Raw genomic sequence first — 11,782 nt, 5'->3', positions numbered from 1 at the left:
TCTCCTCTCCTCTCTACTCCATACCCTCTCCCCTTCTCTCCTCTCCTCTGTTCTCCTCTCATCCTCCTTTCCTCTCTTCTCCTCTCATCCTCCTCTCCTCTCTTCTCCTCTCATCCTCCTCTCCTCTCTTCTCCTCTCATCCTCCTCTCCTCTCTTCTCCTCTCATCCTCCTCTCCTCTCTTCTCCTCTCATCCTCCTCTCCTCTCTTCTACTGTTTCATCCTTTCCGCTCAGCCCCCTCTCTCTCTCCTCTCTTCCTTCCGTCCTGTCCTCTCCTCTCTCCTCTCATCCTTCCCTCCTCCTCTCTTTTGTCCTCTCTCCCCTTCGTCTCCTTTCATCCTCTCATCTCCAGTACGTCGCTTTCCATCAAATTCAGAATCCTAGTTTTTTAAAGAAGAAAAAAAGACTTAAGTGACAAATAATTGCCTGATTTAAGAGACAACCCTAAACAGCACTAATAACAAATGTAGGCTATGATAGGCTATCTGAGGGGGGGTCCATTACTAAAACTCTTTAGTTTATTATCACACGTAGGCTGTTATTATGGAACTGAGCTAGTAACTGCTGCTATAGTGTGATTTATGGAGAAAATATACTGCTAGCTTTTCTCATGGTCATCATCATCATCTTCATCCGCTTATCCAGGGTCGGGTCGCGGAGGCAGCAGCTCCAGCAGGGAGCCCCAGACATCCCTTTCCCTAGCAGCATCAACCAGCTCTGCCTGGGGAATCTTTAGCCGCTCACAGGCCAGTGCGGAGATGTAGTCCCGCCACCTGGTCCTGGGTCTACCCCGCGGCCTCCTCCCAGCCGGACACGCCTGGAACACCTCCCTAGGGAGGCGCCCAGGAGGCATCCTCACTAGATGCCCGAACCACCTCAACTGGCTCCTTTCGACGCAAAGGAGCAGCGGCTCTACTCCGAGTCTCTCCCGGATGACTGAACTTCTCACCCGATCTCTCAGGGAGACCCCAGCCACCCTCCGGAGAAAACTCATTTCGGCCGCTTGTATCCGTGATCTCGTTCTTTCGGTCATGACCCATCCTTCATGACCATAGGTGAGGGTGGGGACGAAGATAGACCGGTAGATCGAGAGCTTTGCCTTTTGGCTCAGCTCTCTTTTCGTCACAACAGTGCGGTATAGCGACTGCAGAACCGCACCAGCTGCTCCGATTCTCCGGCCAAACTCCCTCTCCATGGTTCCCTCACTCGTGAACAAGACCCCCAGATACTTGAACTCCTTCACTTGGGGTAGGGACTCATTTCCTACTCGGAGCGGACAGGCCACCGGTTTCCTGCTGAGAACCATGGCCTCAGATTTAGAGGTGCTTATTCTCATCCCAGCCGCTTCACACTCAGTTGCGAACCTATCCAGAGAGTGCTGGAGGTCGCAGGCAACTGATGCCATCAGGACCACATCATCTGCAAAAAGCAGTGACGTGATCCCCAGCTCACCGAACTGCAAACCCACCTCCCCCCGGCTACGCCTCGATATCCTGTCCATGAAAATCACAAACAGGATTGGTGACAAGGCGCAGCCCTGGCGGAGGCCAACACCCACCGGAAAGGCAGACGACTTACTGCCGAGGACCCGGACACAGCTCTTGCTCTGGGTGTACAGGGATTGGATGGCCCTAAGTAGGGACCCCCTCACCCCATACTCCCGCATAACTCTCCACAAGACCTCTCGGGGGACCCGGTCGTAAGCCTTCTCCAAGTCCACAAAACACATGTAGACAGGTTGGGCAAACTCCCAAGCCCCCTCCAAGATCCTTGCGAGAGTGAAGAGCTGGTCGGTAGTTCCACGACCAGGACGAAATCCGCATTGTTCCTCTTCGATCTGAGGTTCGACTATGGTAGCCCTTTCTCATGGTAGCCCTTTATAAACCTCTGTTACAGGGAAATCTTGCTGTTTCAACAACTGTGATCCACATAATTATTGCAGGATCTTTACTCACTCAGGAGAACCCATCAGACAGGATATCCGTTCTCAAGACCCAATCCACCATCCTAGTAAATGGAAGTCTGCAAGAGATTGAACTAGCAGCCTTCAGCACGTAGGCTCACTGGCCCTCCCGGTTTCTATAGCAATAGAAATATTCTCTGAAAAGAAATCTCTAAATTAATCTTAACACGGGGCAGGCTAATTACTTGATAATTCTGAGCAGTTTAGCAATTTACTGCTGTCTCAATCTCCGCTAGAATTATATTCCCAAACGCCCGACACCTAGCGAGCCGCGTCTTGTCTCAAAAGACGTTCCTCTACCTTTCCACTAGGTGGCAGCAGAGTTACACTTCACCATGGAGCACTCATTCAGCAGATACTGGAATTGCTATGAAACTCAAAACTACCTTCTGTTTCTGAATAGCCTACCAGCGTCCTATAGGCTAAATGGCCTGGCTGCTTATGGATTACATTGATTACATTGTTGTTTTTGTCGACAGGCTAGAAGGTAGAACATGAACAGTTTAGAATATATGACCACTTACTCTCAGTAACTACCTTTCCTGTCATGTCTTTGCACTGTCCTGTCCTGCACCCTGTCATATGCCTGAACCCTGGTCAAATCCACATATACATGGCTAATAAACATATCTGGAACACTTACTACTAACAAGTCCAATCAGCACTTATAATCAGTGTGTTTGTCAGAAATGCTGCTGGGGACAAGCTCATGTGACGTGGAGGTATTGTGCGTGTTGCCATGGTGTGTCTGAGTAGGTGGGGGTGGTTAGAGGAATATCATCCTTGTGATCTTGATGTTCCTTCCTGTCTCCTGTGGGTCACATGTCTCTGCTTACAGCATGATCCAGTGGCCTGAAAACTACCTCTATTATCTCTCCCTCTCCCCTTAAATCTCTCCATCTCTATCTCTATCTCTCTCTCCCCCCTTAAATCCCTCCATCTCTATCTCTCTATCAGGCAACATCTCTACATACCCACTTACTGTACTTCATAAGATCCGATAAGAACTTAGAACATCACAAACCAGAGCATCCAAGTTAAGGCAACCTGAATCCTTAACACCCTAGTGAATAGCTGTCTCTCTCCCTACCTGAGTCTAGGAATAGTAGCAAGCAGTATTGTCCAAAGGTTTCTTTATTCAAACTAGACGATCACAGAATGATTAAACACCAACTGGAAAAAAAAAAACTACAATAAAAATAATAATAGTTTAAATGTCAAGTTTCCATTCATCTGAGAAGGCTAATGTCATCAAGTCTTAATTTAAAGTGCATACTGACGTTTCATTTAAATAACGAGAAAGATAAAGTTCATGTAGTTGTTCTTCAGAGCAGTAATCCAGGTTTGAGAGGAGGGTAAGAGAGTTCCCCCCCAGGCAGGTGCTGTGAGAGAGACACAGTAAACGCATACTTGAAAGAATAGAAACCACCCATTATTGGGTCTGCTGGTTTGGTGTGTCCGTTTGGCAAGTGTGCTGGTTTGGTGAGTGTGCTGGTTTGGTGAGTGTGCTGGTTTGGTGAGTGTGTTGGCTTGGTGAGTGTGCTGGTTTGGTGAGTGTGCTGGTTTGGTTAGTGTGTTGGCTTGGTGAGTGTGCTGGTTTGGTGAGTGTGTTGGCTTGGTGAGTGTGCTGGTTTGGTTAGTGTGTTGGCTTGGTGAGTGTGCTGGTTTGGTGAGTGTGTTGGCTTGGTGAGTGTGCTGGTTTGGTGAGTGTGCTGCAGATGGATAGTTGAAACCAGGATAAGGCAGTCCCTGAGAGAAGGATGAAACTGTCCAGTGAAGGAGTGAGGAGTGAGGGTGACAGGTATGGAGTCTGGGGGCGTGGTTACTGAGGGCAGAGCAGGGGTCAAACCTCAGTCCCATAGTGATACGGTTAGGTGGGGTTTTGGTCTGAATTCCCTGTCCATCGTCTTTTAAAAACCATCAATAACTTGTTTCATGAAACATGCCTTTTTCAATCAATCTTGGTCTTCTTCTGCCCTCCTGTGGTCGTCAGGGGGATCTGTGATCAGTGGCGGATGCGGTGGAGGTATCTCTCAGGGTCACTCTCCCCTGCTCTGTTCAGCACGGCGCCCCCTGTGGTTGGGTCGGGTCTTGCGGAGGGTCTCACAGGCCAGTGGCCCTCAACGGAGGCCCCTGGAGCCCCTGGGCTCTCTGGTCTGCTGTGTGGCTCAGTCTTAGTCTCACCCTCCTGGTTCTTAGCCGGCACACGGGCTGAACTCTCCCCAATCCTGAGGAACAAAGACAGCGTTGTTGGGACACAGTAAATGACTGATATCGGAAGTGATTAGAAAAGGTACCGCGAGTTCAGAGAGTTATTGAGCTGCTATGTGAACATGGGGGAAAATCTGCTCTAATTAAGGATTAGCTAGATGTTTTAATCTCTGTGCTATATGGTTACATATTACGAAAAAAGATTTTATAGATTTGCATGGTTTAATCAGCAGGGGAGTTTGTGTCAGCATGTTCCTATTCACCTGGATTGACTCCAATCCGTGTGTGTGTGTGTGTGTGTGTGTGTGTGTGTGTGTGTGTGTGTGTGTGGTGTGTGTCTGCATATGCCCGTTGTGTGTACCCCCCCCACCCATCATCATCATCATCATCACCTCCAGCCTACCTGAGGTGGTTGAAGGCTCGTAGCCAGCAGGACCCCAGTGTGTCTCTGCCCTCCACCCTCAGGCCCTTGCGCCGGCCCCGGGCCCTCAGCCCGACCAGGGCCTGGGCCAGCTCCGCCTCGTCCCTGTGGCCCCACACCAGCTGGGCCCTCTGCTCGGCGTCCTGGTCCCCCGCCGCACGGAACAGCCTCTGGAGCTGCCGCAGGTCGACGCCCCTAAAGATGTTCCCCGACCCCACCTTCCGGCTCCGCCTCTCTGTCAGTCGCCACAGGGGCCCCACTGAGGGGCCCGCCACTCTGGTGGAGGTGGAGGGAGGGGTGGAGGACGCCTCAGGGTCCATGCTGATGCACCCACGTCGGGGGCCGTGGACGGGGGAGAGAGAGAGGGGGGAGAGGGGAGAGAAGGGGACGGGGCGCGGGGGGGATGGAACCGCCAGCTGGACTTGGTCTGTGGAGGGAGGGAAAGATGCTGTAAGATACCGGACACCTAGCCATTTGTGGAGGACATGGGGTCCCATCCCAGAAGAGAGACATGGGGTCCCATCCCGGAAGAGAGACATGGGGTCCCATCCCAGAAGAGAGACATGGGGTCCCATCCCGGAAGAGAGACAGAGTGAGCTAACTGTAGCATGGCCTGCCTGCGACCAGGAGGTGTAAAACCCAACTTCACAAAGTAAACATACTAACCATGTAATTAGCTGTAGATTCAGAACGCTGCTGCTCGAGTCCTCACTAAGACCAAGAAAGAGGATCACATCACTCCAGTTCTGAGGTCTTTACACTGGCTTCCCGTCTGTCAAATAATTGACTTTAAAATACTGCTGTTGGTTTATAAAGAACTGAATGGTTTAGGGCCAAAATATATTTCTGATCTGCTGCTACGTTATGAACCATCCAGACCTCTCAGGTCGTCTGGCACAGGTCTGCTTTCTGTCCCCAGAGTTAAAACAAAACATGGAGAAGCAGCGTTCAGTTTTTATGCTCCACATATCTGGAACAAACTTTTTGCCGCTGCTTTTAAATCAAATAATTATTTATTCATACACTGCACTGTAACTTTTATCCCTGTACTTATATTTTTTCCTGCATTTTGTTTTAAATGTTCTGCAAAGCACAAGAGAATGCTAGTAGAATGACTTGAGGGAGGAAGAGAAAGAAGGAAATGTGTGTTGGAAATGGAGAAGTTGGATTTCTGGTGCAAGGTGTGCCTAGTGACACAACAGTAGGCCACTGACAGCTGATGTGGTCCCTTTCTCAGACAGGATGTTTGAGGCACTGTTGAAAAGCCAGCGAGCGACTATACAGAAGGACATTGTACGTAAGAGAGTGGAGAGAGATATGGTTTCAGTATGTGATAAAGAAAGGAGTGTCCTTTTTTGCAATTCGTTTTATATAACCTTTTGTGTGTTGCACTTTGTCTTGGTGCTTTTAATGTCTCATGTAACGTACTTTGAATTGCTTTGTTGCTGAAATGTGCTACAAATAACCTAGCCTTGCCTAGTCCACCCATGCACTGAACCAGATGATTTCACTAATAACTTCCCCTATCTGGCTGAGGTCATGCTGATCAGCTGGTTTACTGCTTGGGGCACACATGCATGGTTAGGATTTTTTAGTTGTTTGTTCTAGATCTTTGGGTTCCCATGCAGAACATGAACAGTTCACCCGTCTGTTCCACCTCAGAAACAGGTGTTACCAGTCACCGTGTCCTATCCCGTCTCTATGGAAACAGCTATAGACTGATGACAGTGACCCCCTGGACAGCTAGCTAGTGTAGTAGGTGGGTGTGGCTGTCTGTCCCTGTCCTCATGTTAGTAGGTGGGCGTGGCCGTCTGTCCCTGTCCTCATGTTAGTAGGTGGGTGTGGCCGTCTGTCCCTGTCCTCATGTTAGTAGGTGGGTGTGGCTGTCTGTCCCTGTCCTCATGTTAGTAGGTGGGTGTGGCTGTCTGTCCCTGTCCTCATGTTAGTAGGTGGGTGTGGCTGTCTGTCCCTGTCCTCATGTTAGTAGGTGGGTGTGGCCGTCTGTCCCTGTCCTCATGTTAGTAGGTGGGTGTGGCCGTCTGTCCCTGTCCTCATGTTAGTAGGTGGGTGTGGCCGTCTGTCCCTGTCCTCATGTTAGTAGGTGGGTGTGGCCGTCTGTCCCTGTCCTCATGTTAGTAGGTGGGTGTGGCTGTCTGTCCCTGTCCTCATGTAAACCTGTAGGAGCTGAGAGAGATGTCTGTTACAGATGGTGACAGCTCACGGGTTTCAGTAATGGTATTACCCCAGACTAGCTACCGTTAATCACGCAGGCTACAGGGACACACGGATTATGTGTTTAAGGAAATTACCTTTTCAGGTAAACAATTATAAATCAATTACGTTTAAATAGTAGTTATTCTAGTGCATAGGTGGAGAGAGGTGACATCCCAGCTGGATCTAGCTCTGCTCCTGCTGGTTCCAGTTCTGTTAGGGTTCTACTGGATCTAGCTCTGCTCCTGCTGGTTCCACACTAGTTCTGTTAGGGTTCTACTGGATTTCTACTGGAGTTCTATCCGGTTTAACAGTTAGACAAGTCTGTCATCCTACTGGCATTATGCCCTAGAGCAGTAGACTGGGCTACAGCACACCACTGGTTAATGAATAACTCATATAAAAGGGGGCATGGTATAAGAAGTGACCAGCCATAACAACTAGGCCTAGTTTTATATCACCAAATCCTGCTTCCCCAGTGCGAAACACGTAAGCAGTAAGTAGATAGGCCTCTTATAGGCCTCTTATAGCCTCTTATAGGCCTCTTATAGCCTCTTATAGGCCTCTTATAGGCCTCTTATAGGCTACTGTCAAACATCCAAGCTGTCATGACTGCAGAACGCATAATCCCGTTCAGATCCTCTTCATTCAACGCGTTATCATGTCATGTTTTGTAAACATGTAGGTCTGTGATACTGGGCTATAACACCAGCAGGCAGATCATGAAGGTTTTATAAAGATTCTCTTACCTTAAAATGCTTCGACTTTTTCCAATGCAGTTCTCCTGACGTGTTTGCTCCTGCGTAAAACCCACAGTCTACTTAGTTGCGGTCCCGTTAATTCTCCTGATGTCTTTGAACAGACTCATTAGTAACTATCTGAATAGAGTTGAGAAGGCTGCTCTGACCCTTTAGGATCCAGCCCACATCTGGGGATTGACCAATGAGAGTTGAGATACACACAACTCCTTCCTATTAGGCTGGGTTACGCTTTTCTTGATCAATCAGAGAGGCGAGGGGCGTGGTATCCTGGGGGTCCGCCCCCTCGCCACGTAGTGACTACCTACTTTGGGGATTACTAATCCATTGACGTAAAAGTGATACGGGAGAGGTCTGCCCCTGATGACGGTGGGACGGTAAACCGAGCCGGTGTGTGACCAGTGACCACCGTCCCCTGGCTGAGCACGCAGAAGCAGGCTCGCCTACGCAAATGTGACATCACTCCCAACAGCCCTGGCAGGCACAGCCCATCATGAAACCTGATGCTTTTATTCTGATACCCTAGGAGATTCAGTTTGGGTAATGTGTTCCTGGGCGGTAGGAGTGTGTGTGTGGGGGGGGGGGGGGGGGGGGTGACGGACACATTTCAAAGATTCCTGTATAAAACATATGTGATGACTAAGGATACGGGGATGCATTGTGTAAAATCTCGGCCCATCTCTCTCTCTGTCCCTCCCTGTCTGTCCATGGTGGAGGAAGGAGAGAGCAGAGGAGGAGCAGGTTTAGGATTTCACGCCCCCCCAGCTTCCCCCCTCCCAGCCCCCAGACAGACGCTGCATTCAACACGGAGGAAACGGAAAAGACGAAACAGACTATTCTCATTTCAAACCCCGGGGCTGTGCAAATAAAAGACAACTAGGCTGCATCATTCATTGTTTTACGCGTGAACGCCACCACCCTGTTGAGGTCATCTTCTCAAACACTTTCTTTATTTTCGGTTCCCCTTTTGCGACCGCGGTGAAGCCCCCGCCCTGCTCGGGAAGAGAAGACTGCCTGTTCCCGGAGGAGAGAGAAGACTGCCTGTGTCCCGGAGGAGAGAGAAGACTGCCTGTGTCCCGGAGGAGAGAGAAGACTGCCTGTGTCCCGGAGGAGAGAGAAGACTGCCTGTGTCCCGGAGGAGAGAGAAGACTGCCTGTGTCCCGGAGGAGAGAGAAGACTGCCTGTGTCCCGGAGGAGAGATGGCCCCCCAGCCCCAGCCGCAGGTGAGGAAGGACTTCCGTGAGTTTCTCAGAAGTTTCCTCGGGATCATGCGGATCCTGCAGATCGTGTTCGGAGCCGGGCTCTGGGTCACTATCGCCGCCAACAAATACGAGGGCTCCATCCACTTCGTGCTGTTCGTCGCGGTCCTGTTCTGGCTCCTCACCCTCGGACTGTTCTTCCTCACCCTCCTGGACAAGCAGGACCTCGTCCCCATCCTGGGAGGGGACCACTGGTTACTAACCAACTTCGTGCACGACGTGGCCGCCGCCGTCCTCTACCTGCCGGCCATCGGGGTGATGATTTACAAGACGCAGCGCTACGCGTACTGCAACCTGGAGCAGTACGCACACTCCTGCCTCTACAAGGTCTACCTGGCCGCCGCGGTGTTCTCCTGCCTGGGCGCAGGGGCCTACCTGGTGTCCGCCGTGTACGGGGGGTGGAGGAAGTGTCGGGGCGAGCAAACGGTGGTGTGATGGAGGGATTTGGGAGAGTTTGGGAGTGAAGGACTGCAGGGAGAGGAGAGGAGAGAGAGAGAGAGAGAGAGAGAGAGAGAGAGAGAGAGAGAGAGCAGGGCCTGTAGGCTTACTAGACCCCTGACTCCACAAATTCATGACTCATAACTCAGGCTCGGCAGGTTTGTTGATATTCTAGGCCTAATTTAACTTTTTAAACTTTTCATCATAACCAAAGCATATATTTTGATATATTTGTGTCTGTGTAGCTACTAGGCTGTCCTATGTGTGTGTTTTTTATATGACAGTAATCTATCAGCCCCTCCCCCCAAAAAACAACAACAACTATAGAGTAGGCCTAGCCTTTACTGAAAATGACCCATTCTTGTTTGTGGAGTCCTATTCATGGTTGATTCCACGTCAGAGGAGATCTGTCCCTATCAGGTAGCAGTGTTATTGTTTTGACTAACTTGAACAATTCAAAAGTCCTGTATTAATTATGTGTTCAAAGAGCTTGTAATGACTAATAAGGATCAACTACTACGACATGCTTTATTGGAAATGTCTGTGGCCAAAATTGGTGTTATTCATGTAAAACCTAAGCGGAAATACTCATGAATAAACCCCAACATCACAGAGGACCAGAAATACGTGCTACTTTTTCTTCTTCTTTGGTAGTTCCATGATCTTTTGTCCTGCCATCCGTTTCCTGTCTGTGATCGTCTGAACATCTTTCACCCGAACTGAACAACAAACCAGATGTGTAATATGCTGGGCCGACTGAACAGAAGCGCTCTTCTTCAGGGGATATTTATGTATGGTTGGGGAAGGGAAGAAGAGATGGAGGGGTGGGTGGGCGAGAGGGAGGGAAGAGAGGGGAGGGAGGGGGGGGGGGATCATGGTGGGGGCACATGTGCAGACTGTGGTGGCGGCTTCTCCTAACAAGACACAGAAATGGGAGTAAACCTCAGGCACTTCCTGTTAGAATGATAAACAACTCTGGCCAATCACCAGGGCCCGTCAGAATGCCACATGAAAGAGACGTGTGTGTGTGTGTGTGTGATACAGCTTTTATCTTGTAATTGAAGCCTTTCAGTGTGTGTGTGTGTGTGTGTGTGTGTGTGTGTGTGTGTGTGAGAGAGAGAGAGAGAGTCAGTGTCTGTCCATGTGTACGTGAGAGATAGATGGAGAGACTGTGTGTGTGCGTGAGGAGGAGTCAGTGGGATGGCCTGGGAAGGGGCGTGTCTTACAGGAACACTCCAGCTGTCATCCAGAGGGGTGGAGAGACAGGAAATGACTCACACAGTATGTGGCGAGGACTATACACACTATCTCACACTGGGATCCGTGGCGTGGATAGTGGCGTGATAGCGAGACTCCGCCCTCTCAAGTCATATTGGGTCGGGGGCAGTGGAGCCCTCTCCGGGATACCCACCTACCCCCACCGGTGAAGACAAGTGTGTCTCTAGCCCACTCAGGGGCTGAGAGGGAAGACCCAACTGTGTCACTACTGTCGCTGCCTCTCTCCCGGACGGCCACTCAGTGTACCACCATGTACCCGTACCACCATGGTGATTAAGTTCGCCGAAGAGACGTTAATAGGCCTGTTTACCGACAATGATGACACGCCGTACAGGAGAGAAGTCAACAACCTGGCACAGTTGTTCCCCACCTCTCTCTCAACGTTGCCAAGACCAAGGAAGTGATCGTGTGGAGTTGAGAGGCTGGACCCCATCATCACTGCTGAGAGAGTGTCCATAGCACTGAGGAACTAGCCTGGGATGTGCACACCAACCATGCGGTGAAAAAGGCACAGCAATGACCTTTCACCTCAGATGGCAGCTTGGGGCACAACTGAGCATCATCAGTGGAAGTATTCCAGCGTGGTATGGGAGCTGCTCTGCCCTGGGGGGTGCAGACTGCCCAGCACATGAGAGGATGTGAGCTTCTCACCATCCAGGAGCCATGGGAACGTTTGAGGGCCAGTAGAGCCCACAGGATCATCAAAGACCCCAGGCCTCTGTAATCACCACCTGGTTTTATCTGCTGCTCTTGCAGGCTCTGGGTCAGCTTGTTCCACCAGGCGATCAGGCTCTAACTTCCTGTTTCCTGTCTCCCTGTGACACACACAGACTATTGTCATTATTATCTTGTATTGCTATTCTGTTGCTGCAAGGTTGAGGAGCCAGAACCTAAGAATCTTGCTCCCTTATACTTGTATGATGGATGCCAATATATAATCTTGAGAGACCTTCCTGATGGAGCTGGGTCAGAGCTTGGCTCAGCTAGAACACAAACACACTCCTCAGACTCCTCCCTCAGTTTCAGACCCCTCCCTCAGTTTCAGACCCCTCCCTCAGTTTCAGACCCCTCCCTCAGTTTGTGTCCCAGATGAATCTGCCACTGGCCACCCGTAGAAACCTCTTTATAGACGCCACATGTGGTGAAACAGGTACCCATAGAACTGGCCTGGATTAGAAGGATGTTTTCAGACTAGTGGCCCCAGGCCTGTTCTGCCAGCACTGAACAGAGCGTCGTTGTGAGCG

The 11,782-nt window shown here is 50.4% G+C and overlaps 2 protein-coding genes across 2 annotated transcripts; one reads left to right on the top strand and one right to left on the bottom strand.

Annotated features, from left to right (window-relative positions):
- Window positions 1–3,243: 3,243 nt before the first annotated feature.
- avpi1 (arginine vasopressin induced 1) lies at window positions 3,244–7,641 on the bottom strand. The gene is made up of 3 exons (XM_084458835.1): window positions 7,555–7,641; window positions 4,577–5,021; window positions 3,244–4,190 (listed from the first exon to the last, which is right to left on the bottom strand). Exons 2-3 carry the CDS (start codon window positions 4,912–4,914, stop codon window positions 3,968–3,970), a joined length of 561 nt encoding a protein of 186 aa, XP_084314961.1. The 5' UTR covers window positions 4,915–5,021; window positions 7,555–7,641; the 3' UTR covers window positions 3,244–3,967.
- An 876-nt stretch (window positions 7,642–8,517) lies between these two features.
- On the top strand, window positions 8,518–9,257 carry marveld1 (MARVEL domain containing 1; the record flags this gene model as incomplete). The annotated part of the gene is made up of 1 exon (XM_084458608.1): window positions 8,518–9,257. Exon 1 carries the CDS (start codon window positions 8,763–8,765, stop codon window positions 9,255–9,257), a length of 495 nt encoding a protein of 164 aa, XP_084314734.1. The 5' UTR covers window positions 8,518–8,762.
- Window positions 9,258–11,782: the final 2,525 nt, after the last annotated feature.

This window comes from Borostomias antarcticus (assembly GCF_949987555.1).
Source record: "Borostomias antarcticus genome assembly, chromosome: 25".
NCBI classification, from domain to species: domain Eukaryota; kingdom Metazoa; phylum Chordata; class Actinopteri; order Stomiiformes; family Stomiidae; genus Borostomias; species Borostomias antarcticus.
The sequence above is the reverse complement of the archived record's forward strand: the minus strand, read 5'-3'. Positions and strand labels throughout refer to the sequence as shown.

What these genes read in the sequence shown, in the direction of transcription:
- avpi1 (XM_084458835.1), bottom strand. Translation starts at nt 4,914, where the DNA reads ATGGACCCTGAGGCGTCCTCCACCCCTCCCTCCACCTCCACCAGAGTG. An exon ending in CGAGCCTTCAACCACCTCAG is followed by an intron (nt 4,191 to 4,576) that starts GTAGGCTGGAGG and finishes TTTGTTCCTCAG; the next exon opens with GATTGGGGAGAGTTCAGCCC.